Source organism: Macaca fascicularis, chromosome 6 (genome assembly GCF_037993035.2).
Source record: "Macaca fascicularis isolate 582-1 chromosome 6, T2T-MFA8v1.1".
Lineage (NCBI taxonomy): Eukaryota > Metazoa > Chordata > Mammalia > Primates > Cercopithecidae > Macaca > Macaca fascicularis.
In genome coordinates, this window is record NC_088380.1 from 39,238,990 (window position 1) to 39,266,601 (window position 27,612).

The 27,612-nt window shown below is 32.9% G+C and overlaps 1 protein-coding gene across 7 annotated transcripts in view; it reads right to left on the reverse strand.

Annotated features, from left to right (window-relative positions):
* Positions 1 to 222: 222 nt before the first annotated feature.
* Positions 223 to 27,612, reverse strand: part of RICTOR (RPTOR independent companion of MTOR complex 2) — a 128,792-nt gene continuing 101,402 nt past the window's right edge. For 3 of the 7 annotated variants that reach the window (XM_005556764.4, XM_065546187.1, XM_045393651.3), the window contains 23 exons: positions 26,135 to 26,300; positions 25,739 to 25,840; positions 25,574 to 25,620; positions 23,711 to 23,846; positions 23,095 to 23,294; positions 22,515 to 22,641; positions 21,980 to 22,144; positions 21,757 to 21,833; positions 20,912 to 20,990; positions 18,835 to 18,944; positions 17,997 to 18,084; positions 16,714 to 16,806; positions 16,228 to 16,334; positions 15,433 to 15,662; positions 13,021 to 14,029; positions 12,462 to 12,533; positions 10,351 to 10,528; positions 9,559 to 9,643; positions 8,582 to 8,815; positions 7,198 to 7,353; positions 6,734 to 6,857; positions 5,113 to 5,251; positions 223 to 4,671 (listed from right to left, as the gene is read on the reverse strand). In XM_005556764.4, coding sequence (XP_005556821.2) covers positions 4,597 to 4,671; positions 5,113 to 5,251; positions 6,734 to 6,857; positions 7,198 to 7,353; positions 8,582 to 8,815; positions 9,559 to 9,643; positions 10,351 to 10,528; positions 12,462 to 12,533; positions 13,021 to 14,029; positions 15,433 to 15,662; positions 16,228 to 16,334; positions 16,714 to 16,806; positions 17,997 to 18,084; positions 18,835 to 18,944; positions 20,912 to 20,990; positions 21,757 to 21,833; positions 21,980 to 22,144; positions 22,515 to 22,641; positions 23,095 to 23,294; positions 23,711 to 23,846; positions 25,574 to 25,620; positions 25,739 to 25,840; positions 26,135 to 26,300 — 3,799 coding nt within the window. In that variant the 3' untranslated portion in view covers positions 223 to 4,596. Of the gene's footprint in view, positions 4,672 to 5,112; positions 5,252 to 6,733; positions 6,858 to 7,197; positions 7,354 to 8,581; positions 8,816 to 9,558; positions 9,644 to 10,350; positions 10,529 to 12,461; positions 12,534 to 13,020; positions 14,030 to 15,048; positions 15,232 to 15,432; positions 15,663 to 16,227; positions 16,335 to 16,713; positions 16,807 to 17,996; positions 18,085 to 18,834; positions 18,945 to 20,911; positions 20,991 to 21,756; positions 21,834 to 21,979; positions 22,145 to 22,514; positions 22,642 to 23,094; positions 23,295 to 23,710; positions 23,847 to 25,573; positions 25,621 to 25,738; positions 25,841 to 26,134; positions 26,301 to 27,612 lie in introns of those variants that run through there. The other 4 variants (XM_015451318.3, XM_015451321.3, XM_005556765.4 and 1 more) reach the window with 4 other exon arrangements.

A 27,612-nucleotide genomic window follows, 5' to 3' on the forward strand; every position in this document is an offset into this window, starting at 1 on the left:
CAAATCCCTATAGATATTTTAAAAAACTACAAAGATGTTTAATTATGAAGTGTTTAAGAAGAATATTACTTTAAAATATTGTAACAGCCACTCTACATGTTTGTGGTACCTAAAAGTCACTTTTGCTTGGAGTCACATGTGTCAGCATCAGCATTACAGGACTCAAATCAAGGCCATATGACCACTGATTATTTTAATATTTCAAATAAAACAATGACAAAGTTTAAGAATTTTAAGTACATTTTATTAACAATGTATCCCTTTGATAAGATTATGCTTCAGGAGGCTTTTAATGCCCTTGACATAAACTGTACACATTATACAAAAACAAGAGAATCACAACAAAAAAAATCAAGGTGAGCAAAACCATTTGGGGACAAATCTTATTTAAATTATACACAACTCAATGAAATATTCTTACAGAAAAAATATAAATACTTTTTCTTTCTATGTTACAGTTATACAATATAAATCAGATTTCAATGTCTGTTCAGTGACCTACAAACACCAGAACCTCCAAATATGTAGCAGCGTATTACTAAATAAAAAAGAAGAAAATCATGTGGTTAGAGAGCATTAAGTCTGATACTTTTTTCACAATTCCTTACCACTTTTCAAAACTAATTTACACCATTTGTTTTACAATGCAGCTTTAGGGTTTCTGACAGGCATTTCTGTAACAATTACCTACAAATTTTTTTTCACTCCCCGTCTCTGCCCCAAGACTTTGCATTTTGTGCTAAATCAACCAAGTAGCAAAATTGAAAGGTATGCTTTTTTTTGGCATAAATTATATTTTTGAAATTAAATATTCTATAAAGAAAGTAAAACAAAATGTGCAATTTATGCATGCTGTGGTGTAGCTATCCGATATTACATTACAAAAATACTTCAAACAGGAAAAAAGTCCACATTCTGTGAGTCATATAAACCTACTAGGAATGAAAAATACCCTGGAACTTGGAACTGAAAGAAAAAAACAATGCTCCTAGAAAGATTCTCACAGATTTGTGTTCTTTGATAAGCACTGCTATTAATTTCACTGGTATGCTTTTACATGAGATTCTCACTGTAATGACACTTTTGAGATTAAGATAGTAACAGTGTATTTTGTTAATGCAGAGACAATGGAGACTTTTCCTAACTTATGTTTTGGAAAATCTGAAATGTTGGTTCATTCCAAACAGCTCTTCTAATAAAAGTCTCTCAATTTTACTTTTTCTTTTTTCCCATGTTTTAATGGATTGTGAATCTGAGACAAAACTGGAAACATAAGACTAAAGGGGAAAAAATCTTACTTCCAAAGAACATTTCCCAAAGTAGTTTACAAAGTTCATCTCACACAAAATTAGCACCTCACTCTTACCATGCAAAAATAACTGCAGTTATAATTTGAATGACAGACAATTTGGTTTTTATTGCTTAATGATCTGTGCTTTAATGTGGGGATAAAAGGCATCCTCTGAACGGAATGAAATAACATTTTATATAAATAGCAGTAGGAAAATCTAAGCATTGATATCCCACTGTTGAACACTTTGCCGTTGTGATAGATATGCCCTGAAAAACTCAGCTTTAATTATCTCGAGCTCTAGATAAAAGAGCTGAAACCCATTAAAGTTGTCATTTCAAAGGACTTGTACACATTATTACATTATAATAATGTATATACTTCCAAAGAGCCTCTTTTAATGTCACTGTCATATAGAATGTCCTTATTCTGCTAATTGTTATTAGAAAAATTTTAATTAGGGAGAACAGACTGTTTCCCCCCTCCAATCTACCTAAGAATAAACAGGAAATAGAAGTATAATAAATTTTAGAGCATATTTAATTATGAATACTAAATTTCTAATTTCCTTATTTATCAGTATTTACTTAGTATGTGAGGCTGAAATCTGTTCTTGAAAAAAAGTTCAATTAGAAATAACAATTCACTTTACGATTAGAAATTCACAGTTTACAACCAGCACAACTGCCCAAATTCCTCCAAATTATTCAATAATTACCAATAGTACAAATTTATATGGACTAAGATTAATCCTAAAATCTTTAAAAACTACAGTATTGACATTATTTTGGTATTCTATAGTCTGTAATATCTATTATTTATAGATGATTTTCTCAATTATTTCTATTACTGCTGATATCATTCCTAACCTCTTCTGCTATAATATTTTTAAACACCTAAGTTAATCACTTGGCACTGCATGTATTTTTCACCATAAAGTCTACTTTTTACAAACAAGTACTCAAAGAAAATGAATTAGACCTGTCAGTGAAATCATAGAGAAACCAAATAGCACTATAAATTTAAGCATAGACTTTTTTTTTTTAGTATACTGATAACCACAAAGCTCTGAGTATCTCCCCAAAGTAAGTGATATAGGCAAATATGATAATGTATACATACATATTTTTCAAAGTAACAGTAAAAAAAACCCACAAAACATTCAGGCCAATACTAACTAAGCCTTATTTCAGGATAGATGACCAAGGTGGGGGTACAGGGATAGTGATGGTGGGGGAGGGGGTGTGTATGTGTGTAAGACAAAAAAAAAAAAATCACTGTTAACTTTTGAGGGATTAAACCACAGATTTTATACTCTATATTAACTGAGGTAGTGTTTAAAACGAATGTCTAAAATACGTTAATCCCATTATGAATAAGATTACTACATTACTTCCTTTGGAGGTTTTAACCACTATTTGGTCTAGTAACTCTGACATTTGGTTCTCTGGAAAGGCAGTTTAGTTATCCAAGACCAAAGACCACGATGACAGGCAACGTTCTTAGAAGTACTGTCGACATTTAAATAAACACTTGGGTTCAGTGATAAAGTATAAAAAAATTATCTTCAATTGGATTTTATGAGAGGAAATCTGAAGAACCACTTTTCAACATAAGCAGCAGCTTACAGCCCTTATCTGCTTTGTTATAATGTAAGTTGCTACACAGTGCACATAAGAACAATTCACTGAAGTGCAGTCAAAGAGGTGTTATGTAGTGAGACGAAATGCTTCATCCCAACTGGAACTTTCAGTGCCAGTAAATAAATTTTTTAAAAAAGTATCTCTGTGAGTTATGTTTTCTAGTTCACAGGGTTCTTTACAGAGATCTCAAAGAACAAGCCCATTACAAAAAGGATCTGCATCATGGGAAAATATTAATGTTGCTATGACTGTGTCAAAACTGATGTGTAATTGTAATAAAAATGTTATACACAAATGAATTAAAAAAGAATCCTAATCAGTCCAGCTGGATTTTCTATTTCTATTTATATATAGATCTCAAAAAAGATAATCCTTTCATTTACAAGCATTCAAATGATGATGGCCATGCTATTTTTATATACAAATTTGCATATATGTTTAAATCCTGTAAAAATTTCCAAATATCTTTAGACATATACAAATTAAACAAACAAAAACCTTGCCCTCATCAACTTAACTTCACAAATGGAAAAAGGCAATTAATATACTCATAAACCCACCTATCACTGCATTTAGTTTGTGCAAAACAAAAACACTGATATAAAAATTAAGTTACTGCTGCTTTAAAATTTGGTACTTAAGGCTTTTCACTACAATTTTTCTTAATAACAAGCTTTATTAATGATTTTCTTAAAGGAAATATGGCTCTTCTTTCCTCCATGGAATGTGTAAATTGCAAGCAAACTTATCTTTTCCTCAGGAGATCCAAAGTAGTATTTAATGCTTTCCTATCCTTTAGGTCTAAACTAACAGTGCTTATTCAAGTTCCTGTTTAAAGCGATGAGATGGAAAGGTGATGAAAGTGGAAGTCCATTGCAAATATATGCACTCTATAAATGGGAAATATTTTTAATTAAAATAAAAAATGATTTTTAAAATTTTATTCAAGAACTGTAGTGAAAAACCTTAATTGGTTCATATATCCTGTAATAACACATTGCAACAAAATGAAGAGTTGGAAAACAAGAATCTTTATGCAAGTCTAGTAACATAAAAATAACTTATACGTCCCAGGTTGTTGAGGCTCTTCTTTTGCTTTGAGGTTATAAACCTCTGAAGTAGTGTTACAAACATTAAGAAAAATGTGAAAGGGCCAAAGTTCCCTCTCTAATACCAGCAGTTATAGCACACCCCATTGTGGTAACAGGATGCAGCCTTAGAGACACTGATTCCTGCTTTCCACAAATTAGTTAACAAACAAGGCATCTGTGTATTTACCCTAAAAATAATTCAGAAATAACTTGTGAAGGGTGATTCTGCATATCCCATTATTGTTCCACTGTCATTATGTTTTTAAAATGAAAAAAATAGAAAACCTATGTAGGTATTCAGTGCTTGGCTCTTGCTACAATGGTAACTAAAACTCTTAAAACTGTGGTAATGAATCATGAACACCTCAAAAGGCTCAACAAAGGAGAGAAGGAAGTTGTTTTGGTTAGGAAAGTCAGCAGTTCCAACTGTTCATGTACCAGTAACTGCGGAACAGTGTACAGAAGATACTCCTGTCTTTGCTGCCTAGTCAGTTGTATTTTCTGAGGCTTTTAGGAAATCCACAAATATGAATATATATAGTATATATCTATATCCATCATAAATATGAGGTCAGGATTCAGCAGATGTATCAACTATAGGTTGCTTTGGTGGTGTTGCCAACACAGCCTCTGCTTCTTCATGCATCTAGGGAAAAAATGGTGTATCATTAATGACTTTTATAAAAATATATAACATGTTTATATAAATATATAATTTTTTTTGAGACAGGGTCTTGCTCAGTCTTCCCAGGATGGAGTACAGTGTTGCCATCTTTGCTCACTGCAACCTCTGACTCCTGGACTCAAATGATCCACCCACCTCAGCCTCCCAAGTAGCTGGGAATACAGGCACATGCCACCACCCTTGGCTAATTAAAAAAAAAAAAAATTGTAGTGACTCAGTCTCACTATGTTGCCCAGGCTGGTCTTGAACTCCTGGGCTCAAGCAATTCTCCCGCATTGACCCCACAAAGTGCTGGGATTGTAGGCATGAGTCACCACACCCAACTATAATGTGTATTTTAATTCAATTCAAACACTGAATTATTCTTGAAAGATAAATTTGAGAAGTACTAATCATACTTACTTGTAGAAACTGTACATCTTGAAATAATTCTTGTATGAACCTCCGACACGGAAGTCTGAATGTGCAGTGTGACAGCAAGTGGGAAACCTCAGAGTAAAGGCATATGTCATCAAATGTTTGAGGATACTTCTCCTTAATTCTAAAATAAAAGATTATGGTGTGATGAAAACTGTAATCATGATGTATCTATTTTTCCTCCAAGGTATCACTTACTTTAAAAATATATTTCCCTACAAATATGGATTAGACAGCATACTTGGGGTGATGACTTGAGAATATAAAATATTAAATATTCCTCTCACACACTTAGATATTCTGAGTTTGGGTTTAAAAAAAAAAAAAAGATTATCAAAACCTGAATACTTCTCGTAAAGTTGAAGCATTCTTTTTCATTGGCGTGAGAAACTGCAAAATGTATTTATCAGCCTAGGATGATTAAAATATGTTCAAAATTAAGTTTTAAAATAGAAATACATCTTTAAAGTTAAGTTGTTAACATCCCTGACCAGGCTATTTCTTCAGATACTTCAAATAACAGCTTTTAGCTAGGAGAGCACCTCAGAATCACCTGTGGGTTGGGTGGGCGACCAGTTAAGGGCCCACTCCCAGAGCTCCTGGCCTAGAGGTCTGCTGTGGGACCCTGATACCTATGTGGGACCCCAATACCTATATCACTCTTTAAAAAAGCCCTACAGCTGGCCGGGCATGGTGGCTCCTGCCTGTTATCCCAGCACTTTGGGAGGCTGAGGCAGGTGGATCACCTGAGGTCAGGAGTTTGAGACCAGCCTGGCTAAAATGGTGAAACTATGTTTCTACTAAAAATACAAAAATTAGCCAGGTGTGGTGGCGCACACTTGTAATCTCAGCTACTCGGGAGGCTGAGGCAGGAGGATCGCTTGAACCTGGGAGGCGGAGGTTGCAGTAAGCCAAGATTGTGCCCCACTGCACTCCAGCGTGGGCAACAGAGCAAGACTGTCTTAAAAAAAAAAAAAAAGCCCTACAGGAGACCCTGAGGTGCATTCCTTTTGAGAATCACTGCTTTAAATAATAAGAAAAAAATTAAACCAAGAAATTATGACTTGTTACAAGAAATTATGACTTGTTACATGTAAGCCCACTTTCCTCAAACTTTTTGGTCTCAGGACTTTCTTAAAAATTACTGAGTACCCAAAAAAGCTTATTTTTATGTGGGTTATAGTGACCATTAACTACTATATTAGAAGTTAAAATTGAGAGAATTTCCTAACATGAATTATTTTAAAAATAAATCCACTACATGTTAACATAAATAACATATATTTTAATAAAAATAACTATTTTCCAAAAGTAAAAAAGTGAGAAGAGTGGCATTATTTTACATTTTTTGCAGATCTCTTCAAAAGTGTGGCTTAATAGAAGATAGCTGGATTCTCATACTTCTGCATTCGATCTGTTGCCATATGTTGTTTTGGTTGAAGTATTAAAGAAAATCTAGCCTCACACAGGTATGCAATGCAGTTTAGAACTACTGATGAACTACTGATGTAAGTTAACTAGCCTAACTTTTGAAGTATTTCAAGAATCTTTTCTCAACTTAAAAAACAGAATAAACAAATAATACTTATGCACATAGTTTACTCACGTTAAAAGCCCAGTCTCATGACATTTAGTTGAAACTGAACTACTCAAATTAATGACTAATCTTAGAACTTCTTTGCGAAGGAGTATACGGCACATTGGTGTATCATCTGGAATTGTTTTAACACCTAAAAGATTTCAGGGAGAAGTTAAATATTATCTATATCACAACAAAAATGATTAAAAATAATGAAATTTATTTTTAAACTTCACCTAAAGACCTAGAACTGAGATCAATTACACATGATCTGCCTATCATTTTGGGAGCAAAACTCTAATAAAAGTAGATAGCTAAGAGGCTCTATATCAGTGGGTGATATAGGTGCAATATTTAACAGTGTTAAATTGCTTCACTAAAATGGACGTATTATTGTTTTGAGACAACTTTAATTTACAGTATTTATGAAAAACAAAACCAACTAATAACAGTTTTACTAATAATGATTGGATCTGAATCCGAAGACTCACCTAGTAACAATTCCGTGCTTTTGGTGCTGCTAGCTGAGCCTTCTTGAGACACCCCATCACTGCATCCAGAAATCCCCGAAAACTTAGAGGGAACCACTTCTAAGGGATTATGGATGGTCTGCTCACACCAATCAGAATATGGAATATCTTGAAAGTCTGAAGAAAAAAAATAATTATTTCAATTAAAGCACCATAACGGCTTAATTCCTGTGCTTACATTGCACATTGAAATGAAAGAATATAAAATAATATCTTCTCTAATTGTATGCAATACATCAAACACTCCAAAACTTTTTCCTCATAGAAAAGGATTATAGCATGAAAAGGGCCCGGACAGGGCTGTTCACAGTGGAAAAGGCCTACTCCAGGGATCTGTCAGACTCAGGCCCCACTGTGACCTAGAACCATGAGAGCATCAGCATCTCAGCATAACATAATTTGGCATATCAATGTGCTGCAACTCACCTGCTGGGAAACTCTGAATTAGAATACCAAAAAGAAATTTGGAAAAGTAAACCAGAGAACTTTAGTCATCACCAGGTTTTTCTGAAGGTGGTTAAGTGATATTCACCAAGAAAAGGTAATACTTTAAACACACATATACTTATTTAAAATTGCTAATATATGTCACTTGTTGATTAAAAAAAAAAAGCTCAATGTAGGTCTACTTTATTTACTTACCAAATACATATTATGGGCCTGCTGTACAAAGCAGTACATACATAGCTAAAAATGTAAAGACTGACAGACCATACCCTAACTGAACTTAACTGAGTGGAAGAACAAAAATAACCAAGTTGTAAATAGTTATAATTGTCATAAGAGATCTATGTGCAAAGGGCAATGAGAGGAAACAGGAAGGAGTGTCAACACCTGCCTCAGAGAGTCAGAGAAGACTTCACAGGCCAAATAATGCTGACATGTAGGATGAGGTGGACTTGCCAAATAGACCACGTATGTGTAGGCAGGGTAAAGAGCAAAGAGAGGACAGCAGGGAAAATATGTTTTTCATGCCTAAAAATTTGTTCAAAAACTTCAGGTCAGTTAGTAAAGATATGTCAACTGCAGGAAAGGAGGAAGGTGAAAAAGACCACTAGACAGATGACACAGTGTCTTGTGTGTTAAGAATGAATAGCCATTAAAGAATTGCACACAGATTAATTCCAGGATATAGTATGAAAGATGAATTGGAAGAGACCAAAATTAGAGGCTAAAATACTAACACTCCAATAGGGAGAAGCTAAGTGACTGAACTAAGGCTGAGATAGTGAGAATGGAGCAAGAGGGTATATATGATTAATAGGGCTGAGAGATGACTTGTGGCTAAAGCCACAAGTCAGATTCAAATTCAAGTGGATTTACCTCAAAGGACATGATCACTTACCTGAATGACTACATATTGCACTTAGTTGGTTGCTGGGCTGGAAACCCAGAATTTCAATACAGACACAATAAAGGCAGTTATCATCTGTATGTTCCTGTAGTCCAGTGTCTTCTGTACTTTCTAAAAACAGAGAGGCATCTGAATGGATTGAATTCATTATTTCCGTAAGACTCATCTGCTGTCGTAGCAAGTGAAAAGAATTTTTTACAAGACCTCCAGTTCCAGATGGAAGACCTGTGCATAAGTAGATATAAAACATAATCCAATAAAGATAGTACTTTTCAAGGTACCTTAAATTATGTGAAATTTTTAAAAAAGCTAAAGCACATTTTATGACTAAAAATCTAACTGGAAAGAAAAAAGAATAATTTGCCTTAAATTATAAAAATAAGGAAAGCCAGCAGATGTTTGTTATTTTAATATAGAGTTTTAAATACAAAATGGAAAAACTGAGATTATATAATGCATCATTTCAACTATCTTCAATATTTGCCTAAAGATATGTAATAATTCTAAGTATAAAGAGGCATCTGTTTAAAAAGTCATCAAAATCATAAAGCTATAAAACCTGTGGCTTATATTTACATATTAAAATATAACAGTTCATAACAAAGATCATGTATTTTATAAGTACATTTCTATCTCTCCTTACTCTAAACAAACAGCTATTTCCTGGATCTATGAGGATTTGTGTTACACATTGTTCATGTGCTACTTTTAAAAAACAGAAACAACTAATTTGGTTTTTATTTCCTTGAAAGGTTGAGTACTTCACTGAAAACAATGTTAAGTCCCTCACACACACACACAAATGTGGTTTAATTTTAAGCTGACTTTAACAATTGTTTTGGTATAATTTTAAAGTTGATCCAAAAGAGAGTCTTCCTAAATTTTTAGTGTTATCCTACTAGAAAGAACTAAGAGTTTTCTTTTTAATATAAAGAGGCATCTCACAAGTACAAAGCACAATGCATTACCTCCTGCATCATGGGCAAATGCTCTTGCACCTCGATCATCATGTGGCGGTATGTTTTTTGTCTGAAAATAGGGAATATCCTTTACCTAAAAAAGATATAAACCATGGTAAGTCCTGCTATAAAAATAAGCCCACTTTATGAAAATCAGCAAAATTAAACAAAATACAATTAAAATAGATATAGCATATGAACCTATAATCAAATTTACTGAAGGTTCAACTACCAAAATTTAACAAAGTAACCCAAAAAGTCTTTATTATATTCTTAGTGAGTAAATGGACATTAAAATAATTATTTTAGTGTTTATCTAAAATGTCTTTAAACTTCTAAGAAAATGTGTTCTTTAGTACTATATACCATCTAGAGATCTGTGGGCATCTCCTGGGATTAGGGTCACCTTAAATTACTGGGTACCACATGTGGCTACCTTTCATGGGATAAATAGGAAGGAGGATTTTAAAATGAAGTATAAGTTAAAAGTGACTAAAAAACAAGTTAGAAATTTCACAAATTTCTACATAAATTTCTATGGATAAAGAAATCAAATGAGATACTGATTTAATATGGAAAGAGAGGGAAGGATAATGTTCTAAGGACTAAATAAAAGAGTACAGAGTAGTTGAAAAAGGTAAAATAATTTTAATCTTAAAGTTTCTTTAAACAAAACGGTCTTAAAAATCATGCTGCCCCAAACTAGTGCCCACTCTAAATTATGACTTCTAGTAAGCAGTTATAGAACATGAAAAAACAGGAAACCAACTCATAGGAAAACAATAAAATGTATGATGATACCTGGAATATATCATTTATATCCACCGGGAGAGCAAGACCGATGTAATCATCTGAACCCCCGTATGTGGCACTGGACACCATGGACCGCACTGAGGAGGATCGTTGCAGGGTATTTTGATTAATAGGACTCAATAAATCTTCTTTATCCAATGATGCATAACTTAAGGCTTTCATGAACCTATAAAACCATAAAAAAAACCACTTGTATTAGTTTCTTGACCTGTTATTTTAATCATATGAAGAAATAACATATATTCCTACCTTCATAAAAGACAAGCAGCTAGTCATGTATTAAGCAGTGTCATCTTGTTTACTGGGAACACATAAACACTTTAAAATATTAGCTGTTATAGACTGCTATGTAAAAGGTCACCAGTAATGTTGACTGTTACCAAAAACAATTGTTACGGTAGCTCAGGTAAAGGTGAAAAGGTGGGCAATTAGAATAACTTTCAACATCTAGAAGTAAAAAAAGAAACTGACCTCAGTAGTCAAGAGCATGGTCCAAGGACTATCTTCATAATCACTTGAGACTACTAGATTTGGCATTTATGTAATTAAGGATATGTGTATTAACTCTATTTAATATTATATTTGTAAAAAATAAGATCAATTATATATCATTATTTGTGTGATAATTACCTTAATGCCTTCATTATCAACATAAGATTTATGTAGCACACAAGACAGACACGAGAAAAATGGTCATTTATGACAAGAGATATCCTGGTATAAAGCACTGATATTTCCACAATGTACTGATATTTCCACAACATACTCCTTACTACTAGAGATTCCATAACAAATATGATACACTGATATTTCCATAAGATACATCTTTCTCATACAGATTCTTATGCAACAGACACGCTAAAATATTTACTTGGCATCTGCTGCATACATACAAGGCACTATGCAAGGTTCCACATTTATATACATTTTTATGAAGATATTTTTATTTGGAAAACCAAGTCTTTAAAATGTATGAATGCAGCCTAATATTAAATCAAAGCCTAATATTAAATCAAAGAATTATTTTGTAAAACACACAAAATAAACGCTTTCTAAATAGTAGCTATTAAGATTATCATAGCAAAAACCAAGCTCCTAATTTTCACCCAAAAAAACAGTCTTTCAAACTGTAATCTGTTACATTTCTTTGATTCCATAAAACTCTTCAAAGATTACTGGAGTGGGAGGAAAACAATTATTGGATAATTCCCCTTCCCAATTCCTATTTCAACCAGTATAGCTCCCTTTTTATCTGTTCTACCTATTGGGTTTCCATATAAATCTTTATGTGGAAAAGGAATTTCTCTGCTTAAAAAACAACAATACAAAAGCTTAAAACCACTGATCTAGTGCAATCTCCACCAGATAAGGTAACTGAGGCTTAGGAATTTTTGAAATTCATGACCTTTACTGCATAAATTTACTGCAGTGAGCTGTTGAGAAGTTTCCCTGGCTTTGTCCTGGACAAGGCTGTGAAAGCTAGTGAGTTCCAGATAGATGAGACATTGCTGCACCATTTCTTAAATCCTACAAGGGTACATAATTTGTCGTCTGCTACCAGGAAACCCTCTATTAAATGTGTTAAGTATTATTAAAACAAAACTGCTTAATGTTATTAAGAATAATGTAAGGGCTAGATGGATTACATTAAATAACAACCAATGATGATAAAAATAATAGCTAACTTTTATTGAGTGCTTAATATGTGCTACAGTATTCTAACATACATTGTTGACATATAAGTAGTTGACATATATTAATCCACTTAAATAAATGTAAATGAATAAAACTAAGGAAAGCTGTTGAGAAGCATTTGGTCCAATCACAAAAATTACAGGTACAAAACTTTTTTGCAACAAATAATGTGTATCTTTTAAAAGTAAAATCTAAACTATTCACTTTGACTAGCTTGATATAATCTAAATATGGTATAGAAATCCCTGCTGAGTCATGAGGATCAAGTAATTCATTTAGTGTTTATTAGGTTCCTATTTAATAATCACAGCTACTTAAAGTGAAAATAATTTGACTGCAATTTTCAGTTATCTTTTTAAAAAAATAATAAAGAGGTCAACTTGTGGAGCCTTAAATTGACCTACCTGAAAAGGTTGTTTGTTATTGTAGGTCTTAAGCTCCTGATTCCCCCGACATGCTTCTTTTTAAAATCGATCCTTGCAGAAGCGAGAAATAAATAAAAAAAAGCTTGTGACTTGTATGTCCTTTGCAAAGCATGTGTGTTTATTTTCAGGGCCTATAGGATTTTCTTCCCCCCTCGCAGCTGCAAGAATCTATTTCAAGTCATATCGGGTAACAAGGAGCTTATAGCCTACCATAGTAAACAATTATAATAGGTCAGTTATGAGGCTTATGTAGTGTTAAAAAAACCTGGCTAACGTTTTGTATTTAAATCTGTTAAAATGCAACCATTATTGGTCACTTCTTTTTTTTTTTGAGACGGAGTCTTGCTCTGTCGCCCAGGCTGGAGTGCAGTGGCACGATCTCGGCTCACGGCAAGCTCCGCCTCCCAGGGTCACGGCCATTCTCCTGCCTCAGCCTCCCGAGTAGCTGGGACTACAGGCGCCCGCCACCAGGCCCGGCTAATTTTTTGTATTTTTAGTAGAGACAGGGTTGGTCACTTCTAAACATGTATTTGCTCACCTGCTTGGTGTTAATCGGGACTCAAAACTGTTGGCCTTCATGGTGATGGTATCAGTAAATAGCACATCTTTTGCTGGAGATGCCAGAGCTTCAGAGTGAGATAAGGATGGATGCATTCTTTGTTGCTGTAGTCTTTTCAGTGTAGCATAGCCAAAAGCATCTCTAGAGCTTGTGTAACTAAAGTTACAATCTGCTAGACTTTTAATTGTAGCAATAGAGGGTGCTTTAAGGGACTGTGCTCTTCTAGGAAGCGTATGAGAAGAACCTGGAGGCACCAGGGACACCGAATTTGATTTGGAGAGAGACAGATGGTTAGACTGTGGTGTCAAATAGTGGCTTGTCTTAACAGTTTTAGTACTTACCACAGTACTCATGCTTCCACAGTCTGTGTCCATAGTTGTAGCATCTATACCTACTGTCTCTCGTGAAGGACTTGAGCTCATTGAACTTATGCCACTTGTTGTAGTGTCTGTATTAAAACTTTGGCTACGCATCTTCATATGTGAGCTTGTTGAACTTTCTACTACTAACCTCTCTCGGCTTGTATTTTCTCTGTGATTCTCTGTACCAAAGTTCTTGGTGAATTTTAAGTCATTTTCTCCAATGCTTGGTGTACTACCAGTGTCTTCAATGTGCTTATTCCCCATAAATGAAGTCTCTAATTGTAATGTTTTCTGTGCAGTGGATGTGGGTGTAAAATCATCACTATGATTAAAATCAACGCTGGGCTCCGTAAGTGTTCTGATTCGCCTGTTGCTTGTCTTACTTTCAGATGACAGTTTTCCTCCTTTTGGATCACTGCTACTACGATGTTTTTTGTTAGGCAAAGTAAGTGAATTTAAGATACGATTCTTCACCAGTTTACTAGAAGCAAAGAAAGGGAACGAATTTTTATCCTTTATGGGTCCAGATCGGTCATAATATGCTGGCTCTGTATCTTCGTTGATATCAAGGAAAAATGTACTAGTAGAGCTGCTGCCGAACCGGTCATCCTCCAATATGAACATACCTATGATTGAAGGATCAATTAATAAAAACACATAAAAAATAACAATTCATGGTAACTACTAGTGACATCACATTTCAGGAAATATTTTTTTAGTCATCTAGAGGAAAAAATTTAAAAATAAAGGGTTAAACCATTCAGCTACATGAAAATATCCTTCTTGAAACCCAGAGTTTGGACTTGAATAAAAAGTAAAATTATGTAATTTATGAGAATATTCATGATTAAATTAAAGGGAAACAGGAGACTTGACCAAGGATGCTTACTCAGTTACTACAGATTCCTGGTAGTTCATCTTTAAATTACTATAGGCAGGAGAAATTCATCTTGTAAGAAATGAATTCCCAATCTTAAAATATACTTACAGAGAACCAAGTGATAACATTTTAAATTCATGTTTAAATTATGTTTATTTCCCATTTTACCTTAGATACTAAGAAACTCATTAAATTTAGTGCCCAACTCTACTAGAAGATGCAACCCAAGTGAGTGCCTAATGACATCTAATAGGATTTTTCTTTTATTTTTAACTTCTCTGTTGAATAATTATAAACTCTTTCAAATATATTTTGAAAGAAAGTAAAAGAAAATCCTAAGTGAACTTGCATACTGCATTGCCATTTCTATATTTTGTCATTTGTAAGATGCACACTTTTCACATTTAATCTCTTCTATTTTCACACAGAAGCTGATTCTACAGTCAGAATGCATCTTGCAATAGTAGTATATCCTAGTTTAACAGGCAGCACTTTTTCTTCTTCTTTTGTGGTACATAAAATATTGGTACATTTCATAATTCATGGCATCTCAGATTTGGTGAAATACAGTCTGATAAATCTGACACTATCTTCTTAAAAGGAAGAACCATGCCTTAAATTTTGTACACCTAACACCACTTAGCACAGGACTTAAAACCACAAATCATTTTATGTATAACTATTTTTGCTACTCTATTAACAATTTCACTATTTTAAAATTTAGTGCTTCTCTCAAAAATGAAGATGTGAATGTAATATCTGTTAAAAATATATTCTGGCTCAACAATCTCGGTATCTGAAAAATGAGTAAAAAGATTAAATAAAGAAGGTAGATAAATAAATATAATAAATACTTATTATATTTGTTTCTTTTCTGCCGAAAAAAGGAGGACTGGTTCTTCTGGCACATGGCTTATTACATAACTTTGTAGGAATTCTCAAAAGCTACTAAGAAGGAGAGAGAACAATGTAAGCTGGTGATTATACTCTGCGTTATGAAAAGATATACATTCTCCAAGAGGCTATTATTGCCAAAAAATTATCTTAGACAAAAGCAAATTAGGAATGTAACAACTACATTTAAATTTTAAAATTCAAATATAAATATTAACATTTGCTAACTTTAAATGAACCTGTCAGGATACTCACTCGATGGCACAGATTCACTTTCACTATTATGTCTAGAGCTGGTTGACTCTGAGTTCAAACTTAGAGTGCTTGGAATAGATGAAAGTTCATTACAGAGTTGTTCCACATCATCTGGAACCACTGGCCACAGATGCTTGCGACTATGTCTCACAGCATCCCAGTTGTGACATTTTAGAATATCACAGCCTTGTTTGGTTTTAGCTATGAGCCCAAGTACATATACACAGGTCCTGTATATAAAAGATGCAGTAAAAACAGTTATAATTCCAAGCTGAGATTTCTTAAAGCAATCACAGATTCATTTGCTATATGTACTTTGAACTTTCTCTAAAACCCACCAAAATGGTTTCGTTTGTGGAAAAAAAAAACAAACTTATTAAAACTAGTTAGGAATAAACTAGCAGCAATAAAAAACAAGCAAACCTTCCCAATAAAGATAGTAATTACAACAAAATAAAAAGAACACAATGCAATATGAGCAAAAAAGATATATATTAGCTTTTCTAGTATAAATCTGGAACAGCTGGGCAACTAGACTACTGGAATATCTGTATAACACTATGCCTTACCTGTTACCTACAAGGTAAACTTCAATATCATAATAAAAATCAAATTATAATAGTAAACAAGGAGTTCGTTTATGTTTAACTTAATACAGTTAATAATCTTGTATCATTAGAACTTTCAGTGGATTAACAGTTATGCACTGCACTTAATCATAAAATACTTTTCCCTAACATCCATTTGTGAATAACAATGTCTACATTAGAAAGACTTCTGAGTTAAATGACCTACCCTCTGATGGAGAGAACTTCACACTGTTTTGCAAGTTTTAGTATATCTGGAATCACGTTTTCTTCCTGTAGCAAATTGAGACCCCAATTTGATGAGCCGATATTTCCCTGAAAGAAAAGAAATCACTTACATCAAATATATTTACAAGAGTAACTCTTTCAAAAGATTTGGAAAGCTACCAAGAAACAAATTTAACCTCATCTCTGAGAGAGAAAAAAATGGAAAAGCCTCCTCAAGTAAAAAACATTAGGCATGAATTAATTCTAGTTGTCTTAGCAACAAAACAAAAGTCACGAAACTAATAGTTCAACCATCTATTCTTCAACATAGAGATAATACTTAAATTGGCAGGAACAATCCAGTCTTGAATATTAATCTAAGAAGAAGTTCCAAAGAAAATAATATTTATCTATTTAGTATAAATGAAAAAAAAAAACCTGAAAAATCTAAAATTGCAAAGATCTTACAGAAGTGTTTATTACAAACCAAGGCCCAAAGAGATGCTTTCAGTTTTTTAATTTCTTCCCATTTATCCAAATCTGGTGTACGAACATTACGACAGAGTTCTGTAATAATATTCTGGAGAAATAAAAAAAATAGCATGAGTAATAAAATATTTATGTATTTATTTTCTTATTGCATCATAAAACCTATATAAGGTTTGCTTTTTGTCATTTTTGCATACTTAAAATTCTAAATAATTTTATGTAAAATTTCTTGAGAAGCAGCATTAGGGCAGGGGTTCTGAATTCACATTCTAGAATTATCACTTATTAACTGCATGGCCTTGGGCAAGTTACTTCATCTCCCCACCCTTTGATTTCCTAATATTTAGAAGAGTGATAATAACATTTGCATCATAAGGTTTCAGGATTTAATAAATTATTGCACATACAGTGCTTACCAAAGTACTTGGCACTTAGTATTACTAAACAATCATACTTATTCTTTAAAACAGAAAGTAAATTACTGCTTAGGTTTTATCATACTATGTAAGTAGTAACACTGAGAAAATCATTTAAATTTTTAGTGAAATTTTCAAATGTTAATATGAAAATACCTGTCCCAATAGTTTTCACAGACGAAACTAGAGAGTACATTGTAAAACTTTGTGCTCCTGAGATGAACACTGACACAAAAAGGAACTAAATTGTTAAATAACTATTATTCTGTCTCATAAACAAATATTCCTGTAACTATTTCTAAAATAAGAGAAAAGTTACATTTATTGAAAACAGTTGCATGACGTATTCAGAACCATAAATGCGGTGTACATATTATAACTCAAAGAACTGTTTGCCTATGCTTGTTACATTCCATGAAGTACATGAGAATAAAATGTGCTCACAACCAGCAACTTTCAATTTACTGCTCAACAAGGATAACTTAATCTGTATCAGGTTCAGTTTAATTTCCCAATGAGTGGAAGAAAAACTCAGTTTTTTCAGTAAGTTTTTGGAGATCTGAATTTCTCCAATAAACTGTAAGGAAAGAACTCAGACCTTCATTGGACTGCTTACTCTACATAACAAGTTAGTTATTCAAAAGGTCATACACAAGTCAGTTAATGCACTGCAAGGCCATTAATATTTCTCAGGTTAATAAATATAGAATGCCTAAGTCAATTACAAAATAGATGAATTTAAAAGCAATTACACCACTGATATTAAGGCTACTGAGAACTTTTTGCAAAGGTAGTATTTTAGCAATGTTAAGATTTTGTTTTTTTACTATTGTAGCTACTTAAAATAAATGAATTATGTTTTTACCTGTACTTCCAACAAATGGCAACCTGTTTTATGGTGTACTAGTTGTCCATAAAGGTGAATGGGCAGGTAGACATGAGGACGCTGTAATCTAGTATAATAAAGACGATTATTATATCTCCTGGATAATTTAAATATGCTAATCAGAACAAAAGAGTATTAATAAGTATTTGATAAATAAAATTAGATACAACTCTCCAGCATAAATAAAAATATGAAAGTAAGAAAGAATGAGGATTTCTCAGGTAAAATACAGGCTGAGCATCCCTAATCCAAAATGATCCAAAATCCAAAACATTTTAAGTGCTGACGTGACACTGTAAGTGGAAAATTCCACACATTAGTATTTAACGCAAACTATTTCACACACCAAATTACTTACTGCATAAAATTATGTTTAGGCTACGTGTATAAGGTGTACATGAAACAGATTAATTTCATGTTTAGACTTGGGTACCATTCCCAAGATACCTCGTTATATATATGCAAATATTCCAAAATCTGAAAAAATCTGAAATGTGAAACATTTCTGGACTCAAGCATTTTGGATAAGTGATGTTCAATCTGTAACAGTTTATCAGAGCTCAAAGTACTGGTAAGAGAATCTAGGGCTAGAGATACATACTGGGGTGCCAGCATGGAGTATATCTGAATGCGTTATCAGTAAGGATATTCAACATGCTATGAATGCCACTGAATTTTTGAGCAATTAACGCTGCACGTTAAGATTCTTCCTATATCATGTAAGAAACAGAATGTACAAAAACTCAGAAATGTTAAAAACAATTTATGATGAACTGGTTTTAAATCTGATAACTGAGAACTAGCACTGGGTACACACCTTTGGTTACTCCGACGAACATAGTTATCACCATCAACAGGCTTCCGGTAAGTAGTAAGAGCTTCATTGAGTTGTTCCTCAATCAAGTCAACATATTTTGAATTATATTCCTAGAAGATAATATTGTTTTAATTGCACGTAGTATCACAATGACAGTCACTAAATTTAAAATATGTCAGATACTTAGCAAAGGGTAGACAGATCAAGGTATTATGAATGCAAATGTTCTATCATACCCATAAGCTTTCGGCTCAGGTTTCAACTACTACCTATATACTAATGACCCCCATATCTGCTATCTTCCTCACAAATCTGAGCTCCAGATCCACATTTTTAAGCCATCACTTGGTCATCGCACAGGCAATGCCAGTTCAACATACTGAAAATTCATTATCCTAATCTTAGCAAACCACTTTTTATAAATGTGATCTCTTAATAGTGATCCATTATATATTCACTCATTAAATTAAAAATCTTATGAGCCAAGTTGGACCTCTTATTTACTGTATTCAATCAGCCCATAAATTCTGTCCATCTTATTTTGAAAATGCCCAGAAAATGTGTCCTTATCTATTCAACCTAACTACCAGTGAAGTTCAGGCACTCATCAATTCTTGTTTCTAAACTCGTGTCAATATTCCTAGACTTTCCCTTCAATGATCAAAATTCCGCCTCTCCACTGCAACCTGTCAGATTACTAAAGTGCAACTCATAACTCCTTAAAAGCTGTTAAGGATTCCCCACTACATATACAATTGAAATCCCTTAGGATGATATAATATGGCTTAAGAGGCCTTTTACAATCTAGCTTTAATTTACCATTCCAGCCTCATCTTGCCACTCCACACTTATCTTAGTTCCAACTACATTGGAATATGACTTTCTTCATAAGTCTATAATGTTCCAATAATCTATACAGCTTTATTCTGCTCCTTCCATGGATACCCTTCTTGTAATTTATTTGCCTATTTACTCCTCAAGAGCATTTCAAGTATCACATCTACTGTGCCTATCCAACATTTCTTTTGATAATCCCTAAAGCTCAATCATTAATCTCTCCTCTGTGTTCCCCCCTTATACCTTGCATATGAGTTTGTTATAGCTCTTAAATACTTTATGCTTACTATTTGTAAGCACTGCACCAATATTCTAAGCAATTTTCTACTGCTATGATTTGTATAATAAATTTTATTATGATGATTTAAATATCTTCTAGGAAACAAACCTATCACATCTTGTCTCAGTTCTATAATTCATCAAATACTAAAAGACTTCATGCCTTAAGTTGTATGCTTCAAAGTTTTAGTCCATTTAGGAGTATCTCTTACGAAATATGGTTCAATACAGACACTATAAAAGAATCTGTAACTATGTTAACAAAAAAGAGAAAATAGGATAACTGATCTGAAATGATGAAAAATCTAAAAATCATTTATACTGGTAAAGATCATTCTGACCATGGGTTTCCAAGATGCTTTGATGACTTATAATACTTCAAACAAAATAATGAAGCCACAGCAATCACCAGCTAAAGAAAAGCTAGAAAAGTTGTTTCATATCTTCAAACTACTCCCTTCTTATCAGGTTTCCCTATAACAGCAAGAAGTTCATTCTCAGATTTAGGTAAAGTAGTATCCTAAAATAAAATTTAATTAAATGATTATATCTCCTTGGTATTTCTATCTCCCTTCATTTAAAAAAATTATTTTAATTTTAGCTTAAAAGGGCACTAGCAAAGTTGTAGGTTATATTAAGGGACCCAAGAATGAAAGAAATGATAAATAGGGCCAACAAATTAGATTATAAAATCAAATGAGTTGAAAGTCAAATTTCAATAGAATGAATGCAGTCAACAGTTCAGAATAAAATAAATAACTGTAGTTAAAAAAATGTATAACTATAAATACTAGCACTTATGCAGAATTTAGGACTCAACTTGATAACTTGATATGGATGTTTAAATATTTAACCTTATTAATTTCAAAACAGTGATATAAAAAACCATCCTTCTAAATTCACGAATCAATTTCAGAAGATAAAAACACACAAATTCAACCTTATTCAAATAAGAAGTTACCTTGTGCCACTTTTCCAATTGTTTTGCTACATAACCTCTTTCATTCAGATAGGAAAACCCTTTTGGAATGGAGAGAAATCTGCAAATTAAAACAAGCAATAGTTTTAACATTGCGTCTGGCAAAAAAAGTGTCTTAAGAAGCTAAAATAATTAAAATTTTAAAAAGTATAAGGAGCTAAAAGACTATAGGAACAGTTCCTTCATAAAACTAAAAGGTCAACTATAATTTATTATAACTTCAATTACAAATAAATTTTCACAATCTTTGCAACAACACAAGAATCCAATCACAATAAAGAAAATGTCAGCCAGGCACGGTGGCTCAGGCCTGTAATTCCAGCACTGTGGGAGGCCAAGGTGAGTGGATCACCTGAGGTCAAGAGTTTGAGACCAGCCTGGCCAACATGGTGAAACTCTGTCTCTACTAAAAATACAAGAAATCAGCTGGGTGTGGTGGCGTGAGCCGTTAGTCCCAGTTACTCAGGAGGCTGAGGCAGGAGAATCACTTGAACTTGGGAGGCAGTAAATGTTGCATCGAGCCAAGATTGGACCATTGCACTCTAGCCTGAATGACAAAGTGAGGCTCTGTCTCAAAAAAAAAAGGAAAATGTCATGAAAAGTACGAACAGACCAATTAAAAAAACAAAACAAAACAAAAAACCCCAAAACAATGAAAAGACAATGTTTCAATATTAAAGGATGTACAAGGTCTAAAATAGGTTTATTTCAGATGTTAAAAGGTAAACTCTTTAGGGTACTTTCTATTTGGATTTGAATTTATCTTTAATATACACTGCCAAAGAACACAACAAAAAAACATAACTGAAAATTTACTTAAAATTTACCTCAGGAGGAGAAGCAAACCCTTGTCTCCAAGGTGGGATAAAGCTGGTTTCATCTGAATGAGAGCATGAAGATTGGCCTAAAAGAGATTATCGTTATTTTTAATAATTGCACAAAAATAGAAAATTTTTTAGTTCCAAAATGCCTATTATATACTTTTACAAAACTGTCAAATGAGTATTTCAAAAAAATTTAAGTATTAAATTATAAAAAATGAACATTTACCTTGTCTTCACATGCTTCATCGAGGATATCAAGAGCTTCAGAAGAAATCGTTTTGTTTTTATCATGTAGCTGGGTCACTAACAACTCAATTCCCCAATTATTAAAGAATTCAACATTAGCTCTCAATAATACCCTTAAATGTTTTGTTGCATAGAGCCTGCAGGCCTATAAAGATAAATGAATACATTTAAAAAAAAAAAAAATCCTTCACCATAAATAACCTATTTGATTTTATTTTGGGAGAGTCCTGCTACTTGAAAAGGGAAGAATGACTGGAATTGGTGGTCTAGCCCTTGATATGAATACTTTTGTGGTTCTTGTAAAATAAAATACTTCCCTTTCTATCTAGCAGCTTCTCTGTGATATAAAAATATGAGTACTATATGGAGTTCCTTGGAGAAACTAAAATTTTAAAGTAAACTCAATTTCCATATCATATTCTTAGAATTTAAAATTAATTTTACTTAGCCCAAAATTCATAAAGTAGCAAATTAATTGTTTATAGAAATAGTTTTACTGGCTATATTATACTCACATCAGTAGCTGCAGTTAAAATTTTGGAAAGGATGACTCTAGCCAATCCATCTCTGCTATAGTCCAAGCTGGAAACAGTAAGTTTTAGCAAGTGATCTTGGTTTTTCAAGGAGCAAAGATTAAGGAGACTTAAAAAAAAAAAAGAAGAAAGGTTAAAAGAAATTACTATATTGATGCATTAAACAAATATTTTTTCCAGCTTTACTGAAGTATAAATGACAAATAAAAATTGTATTATTCAAGGTGTACAACTTGATTTGATATACACATACATTGTGAAAATTACCACAATCAATGAACATATCAATCATCACACATAGTTACTATTTTGAATGCTGGAGTGGGAAGAGCATAAAGACAGTTCAATGTATATTTTAAAAATTCCTAATATAAACAAGCTTTTTGGAAAGAAAGCATTTAATAACAAGTATCATGTAAAAAAGAATATTAAAGCAAAGATAATGCTAATTTAAAACAAAACTTAACCAAACACATGTACACAGACTAAAAAGCATACCATATCTAACTACATTAAAAATAAAGTTTATGTATATATTGCAACAAAATTTAGGAACGCTCACCATTGAAATACACTGCATTTTTCCAGCATTTTAACTCCATGAGGGTGGCAAGAAAGTGTTCCAATAAATAAAAAGTAGTGTTGACTAAGGGTGGTCAATAAACCATTATTTTGAAGACTTCTTTCAGGTTTCATTCCAGAGGAAGCATTGAGCCACTGAACAATATCCTTTACTAGATCTTCTAAGTAACCTTGCCCATCCTAAAAGTAAATACATTGTGATACTGTGAGAAAAGCATTCAAATTCTGTAATTAGAAAATTGACTTCAATCAAGTACAAAAACTTAATAATGATGAAGTTACCAATAGCAGCTATCAATCAGTGAGTACCTGCTGTTTTTTAATCTGCTTCAACACAATGCTGCATGGAGATGATATTATTCTCCATTTTATGGAAGAGTAAACCAGGTCTTCCAGAGGGCAGATAACTTGCCCAGTCTCACAACTAGTGACTAAGTCCGGATTCAACCCTAGGTCTGGGATCATTTCCTATGTTTCCAAATACAGCTTATGCATATTCAGAAATGAAAGCAAAACAGAAGGTGGAAACAGAGGGAGGGGAAGCGAAGCAAATTCAATAGAAAACATTTGCTCTGGAAAATATTCAGAATGCTCACCTCTTCAGATTCAAGAAGAAATTCTGTAAACTGGCAACCTACAACTGTGAGCTGTTTGGCCTTGGCAAAATCCAGATCCAGGTTGGCATATAATTTACTGCTGGGCTTGTAAAAATAAAGTAGTCTTCGTACAAACCTAAAATCAAAACACAAGTAGCAACAAGGTAAGAAATGAAGCAATTATTTTAGAATCTTAACCTTTGCTCATGACATAATAAGGCTTTCAGAATATGTTTTGGGTCTGACCCATTGGGATAAATGGCAAGAGATGTATCAAAAGTGTTTGGTACATGATATGATTTGGCTGTGCCCCCACCCAAATCTCACCTTGAACTGTAGTTCCCATAATCCCCACATGTCATGAAAGGGACCTCATGAGAGGAGATAAGATTATGGGGGCGGTTACCCTCAAGCTGTTCTCGTGACAGTGAGTGAGTTCTCACATCTGATGGTTTCATCAGCAGCTTTTCCCCCTATGCTCTGTACCTTCCCTCTCCTGCTGCCATATGAAGAAGGATATGTTTGCTTCCCCTTCTGCTACAATTATGTTTCCTGAGGCCTCCCTAGCCATGTGGAATTGTGAGTCAATTAAATCTCTTTCCTTTATAGAAATTATCCAGTCTCAGGCGTTATTTATAGCAGCATTTCATACCAAAAAAAAAAACCCCAAAAACCAAACAAACAAAAAAACCTTCATTTAAAAAAATATCTCTGTGGAGTAAGAATTTTATGATGAGATGGTTAGAAGAAATAAAGTAGAAGAAAGATGCTGGCCGGATGAATGAAGATTTAATGTAGCTAGAATATAAAACTGGATAAATGAGGATGTCACGTGAACTTAAATTTTCTTCTATTGTATTCATGAAGAACTTTGTCCCATGGCTCAAAAATGTCCTATTGTTAAGGTAATTGTAAGATACTACACTATGATATTGTTGGTTTTTCACAATTAGGCAAAAGGTCAAGCACAAAAGTTGCAATTTAGGCCAATGAATTTATAAACATAATTTATGATCTTTTAACATTATATCTTTCAACATTATGTTCTAAGCTTCTATTGAATTTAGTTCAGTTCAGTGTAGTGCACTACAATTCAATCCAATAGAGGTGTCCAATCCAGGAGCTGGGAAAACAAAGTTGAGTAAGACATCATCTGTGTTCTCAAGGAATATAAAAAGTTAGTACTATGCTTTTTTATTTCAGTGCAATTTACAAGTTATCTATATTTCTTAAAACTTTTATAGATATTAGGTTACATATCATGAATAGAGAATGCAATCAAATAATAATGTTAATGACATGAATTTCTTGAACATACTAAGGACCTCTTTCTGAGATCAGTAGTAATAGCTGGTTAGTCTAAACTCAGGAGTAAAAACATACGGGTATAATGAAGAACAGCATAGTAGCTTCAAGTGCTCTTCACACTACAAACATCTGCACGAGTTATGGAAGGTGTGGTTAAGGAGAAAGTAAACAGCAGTTATAATGGATAACTCCAAAGTCAAACAGGAATAAAAGCTGTATATTAAAAATATAAGTCCTTATTATATCATCCTTATATGTTAGGGCTAAGACCCACTACACAGTTGATATTACCCCCCAATTCGAAAAACTTTTATCTCAACTACTTTATCTATTCCAAAACTAAAAGCAGAATGTAAACAACTAGAAAAAGAATTTGCTAATATGTTTTGGTTATAAAATAAGACTATATTAAAAAATATATGAATGTATCTACTGAAGAGACATTGTTAAAATGTATGTATACGTCTTTAAAATTATTACATATTTTAGCAGGCATTAGGCCTAATATCCATATTTAAGTTCTTTAAATTTAAATGCAAAATAGTTCTTACATACCTGTGTAACTGTTCATCTTTATAGTTTCTTAGATTTACATTTGGCCACTAGAAAAACATAATATGTTATATTACATATGTACTTATCAATTCTCAAACATGTAATTATGTTATAATTAATAATAAAATTAAAGACAAGCCATTGCCATGAAGTATCTTTTCATACCTTAAGAATGGTCCCTATAAGATTCCAATTCCATTCAAGATTCTCTTTATGTTGAAGAACTTGGCTGTCTCTAAGGTTAATTAAAAGAGCTTCCTCTGTATCCTAAAATCATGAGAAAGTAATAAGAAAAATTAAGGCAAACTGTCCTCATATCAGAAAACTAAGTTCAAATTTGAAAAACTGAAAGGCAGTTTTTCCATTTAAGGATACATCAAGGTTTTTTTTTTTAACTTTAAAGTTATAAAAACCCATCTCTAAATTATAAAACTCAGAAGCCATCTGAAAATTCATATGCATGAAGAAAAGTGCAAACTCAAATACATGGATACTAAAATCCAATGGTTAAGGAAGTAAGATGTTGTGTTTAAGCTGAAAATCATGATTTCATGTCAGCACCTTAAGAACAAATATATCTTTCTGAACTCGGAGATACTGATCCCGTTTCTGGTGTGTTGCAATTGCTTTCTGAATAATGTGGTCTAAATGAAGACTATAAGGCTTAGGTCCTCGTTTCTTCATTTCATGGAAGCGTTTTAAACAGTTCAAGGCTGCACTGGCTCGCCTAATGAGAAAAACAATTCAATGAATACAGTAGCAAGACCAACATAATTTAAAAGATTACCTTGGTAAATTATTAAAGCTTACGTAAGTTCAAGGCTAGAAATTATTATTGATAAAGTAAATTATTTCATCAAATTTGGAGAGACAAAGACAAAAAATAAACAACGCTACTGATTTATATAAAGACACACTGATTATTTAGACTCAATTGAACATGTACTTACTACACTTTTCTTCTATGGTGGTAGGTATTTTTTGTATATTGGTTTTAGGAACTCCTACAAGGTCAGAAACCTGGTTTTCTATATTTTCTTATCAAAGTTTTTTTTAAAGCTTTGCTTTTCACATATAAATCCTTAATCCACCTGAAACTTATTTTTGTTTATGACATGAGGTTGAAATAATTTCACTGTACTCCCATATAGATAATCAATGATCCCAGTATCAACTGAACAGTCTCTATTTTCCACCATTGGTCTGTAATTGTAAATGGTGTATTTTTATAAACTATATTTAATTCTTTGTGGTATATAAAAGTGCCATTTTGAAGAATATGGTAGCAACTCTCACCTTCAGAATTTCTAGTAAGTAGAATTTTTAAACATTGGGATGTGCTGACTGGCAAGTATTTATTAATAAAGAAAGCTTATTGAGCTAAAGATAAAACTATTTTAAGATGACTATTCTTACTGGAATTCTGGAGATAAATCTGAATTACTGATGAACCCTGGAATTTGTGGCCACAATCTAACCCAGAGTTTAGGTCTATCAGGTATTGGCAAAGTACATTCTTCCATCATGAAACTACTAATGTAAAAGCTAAAAGCTACTATTACTGATATAAGCCTAGAGACAGAACTGAGACGACTCCTAATGCCCTCAGTTTATAGGACAACTCTGGTCTGTTAAACAATATTTCCAATGGCAGAATGAAAATTAATAGATTATTCAGTGTACTTTATTATTAAAGCTAAGTAAACTTTTCAAAAATGTACTATAACTCTTAACAAAAATACATAAATTTTGAATAGCTAAAAAACTCCATTCACTAACATCAAGCAAAAAAACAAAAAAATATGTTTCTGATCATAGTAACAAAATAAAAAAGATAACGACCACAAAAAGACATTCCTAGCCTAGATATAATCTCCGCCAAGTAAAACTAAGTTCCTCCTAGTACTTCCCAATTGAGCCCTTCCATCATTGCCTTTTATATATGTTTTATTATTAGCACTGGAATTCCAGCAGAGCTATAGTTGTATTACCATAATTTTGTTTGTAAATTCTATGTTTGCAATATCTCCTTCAGTAGT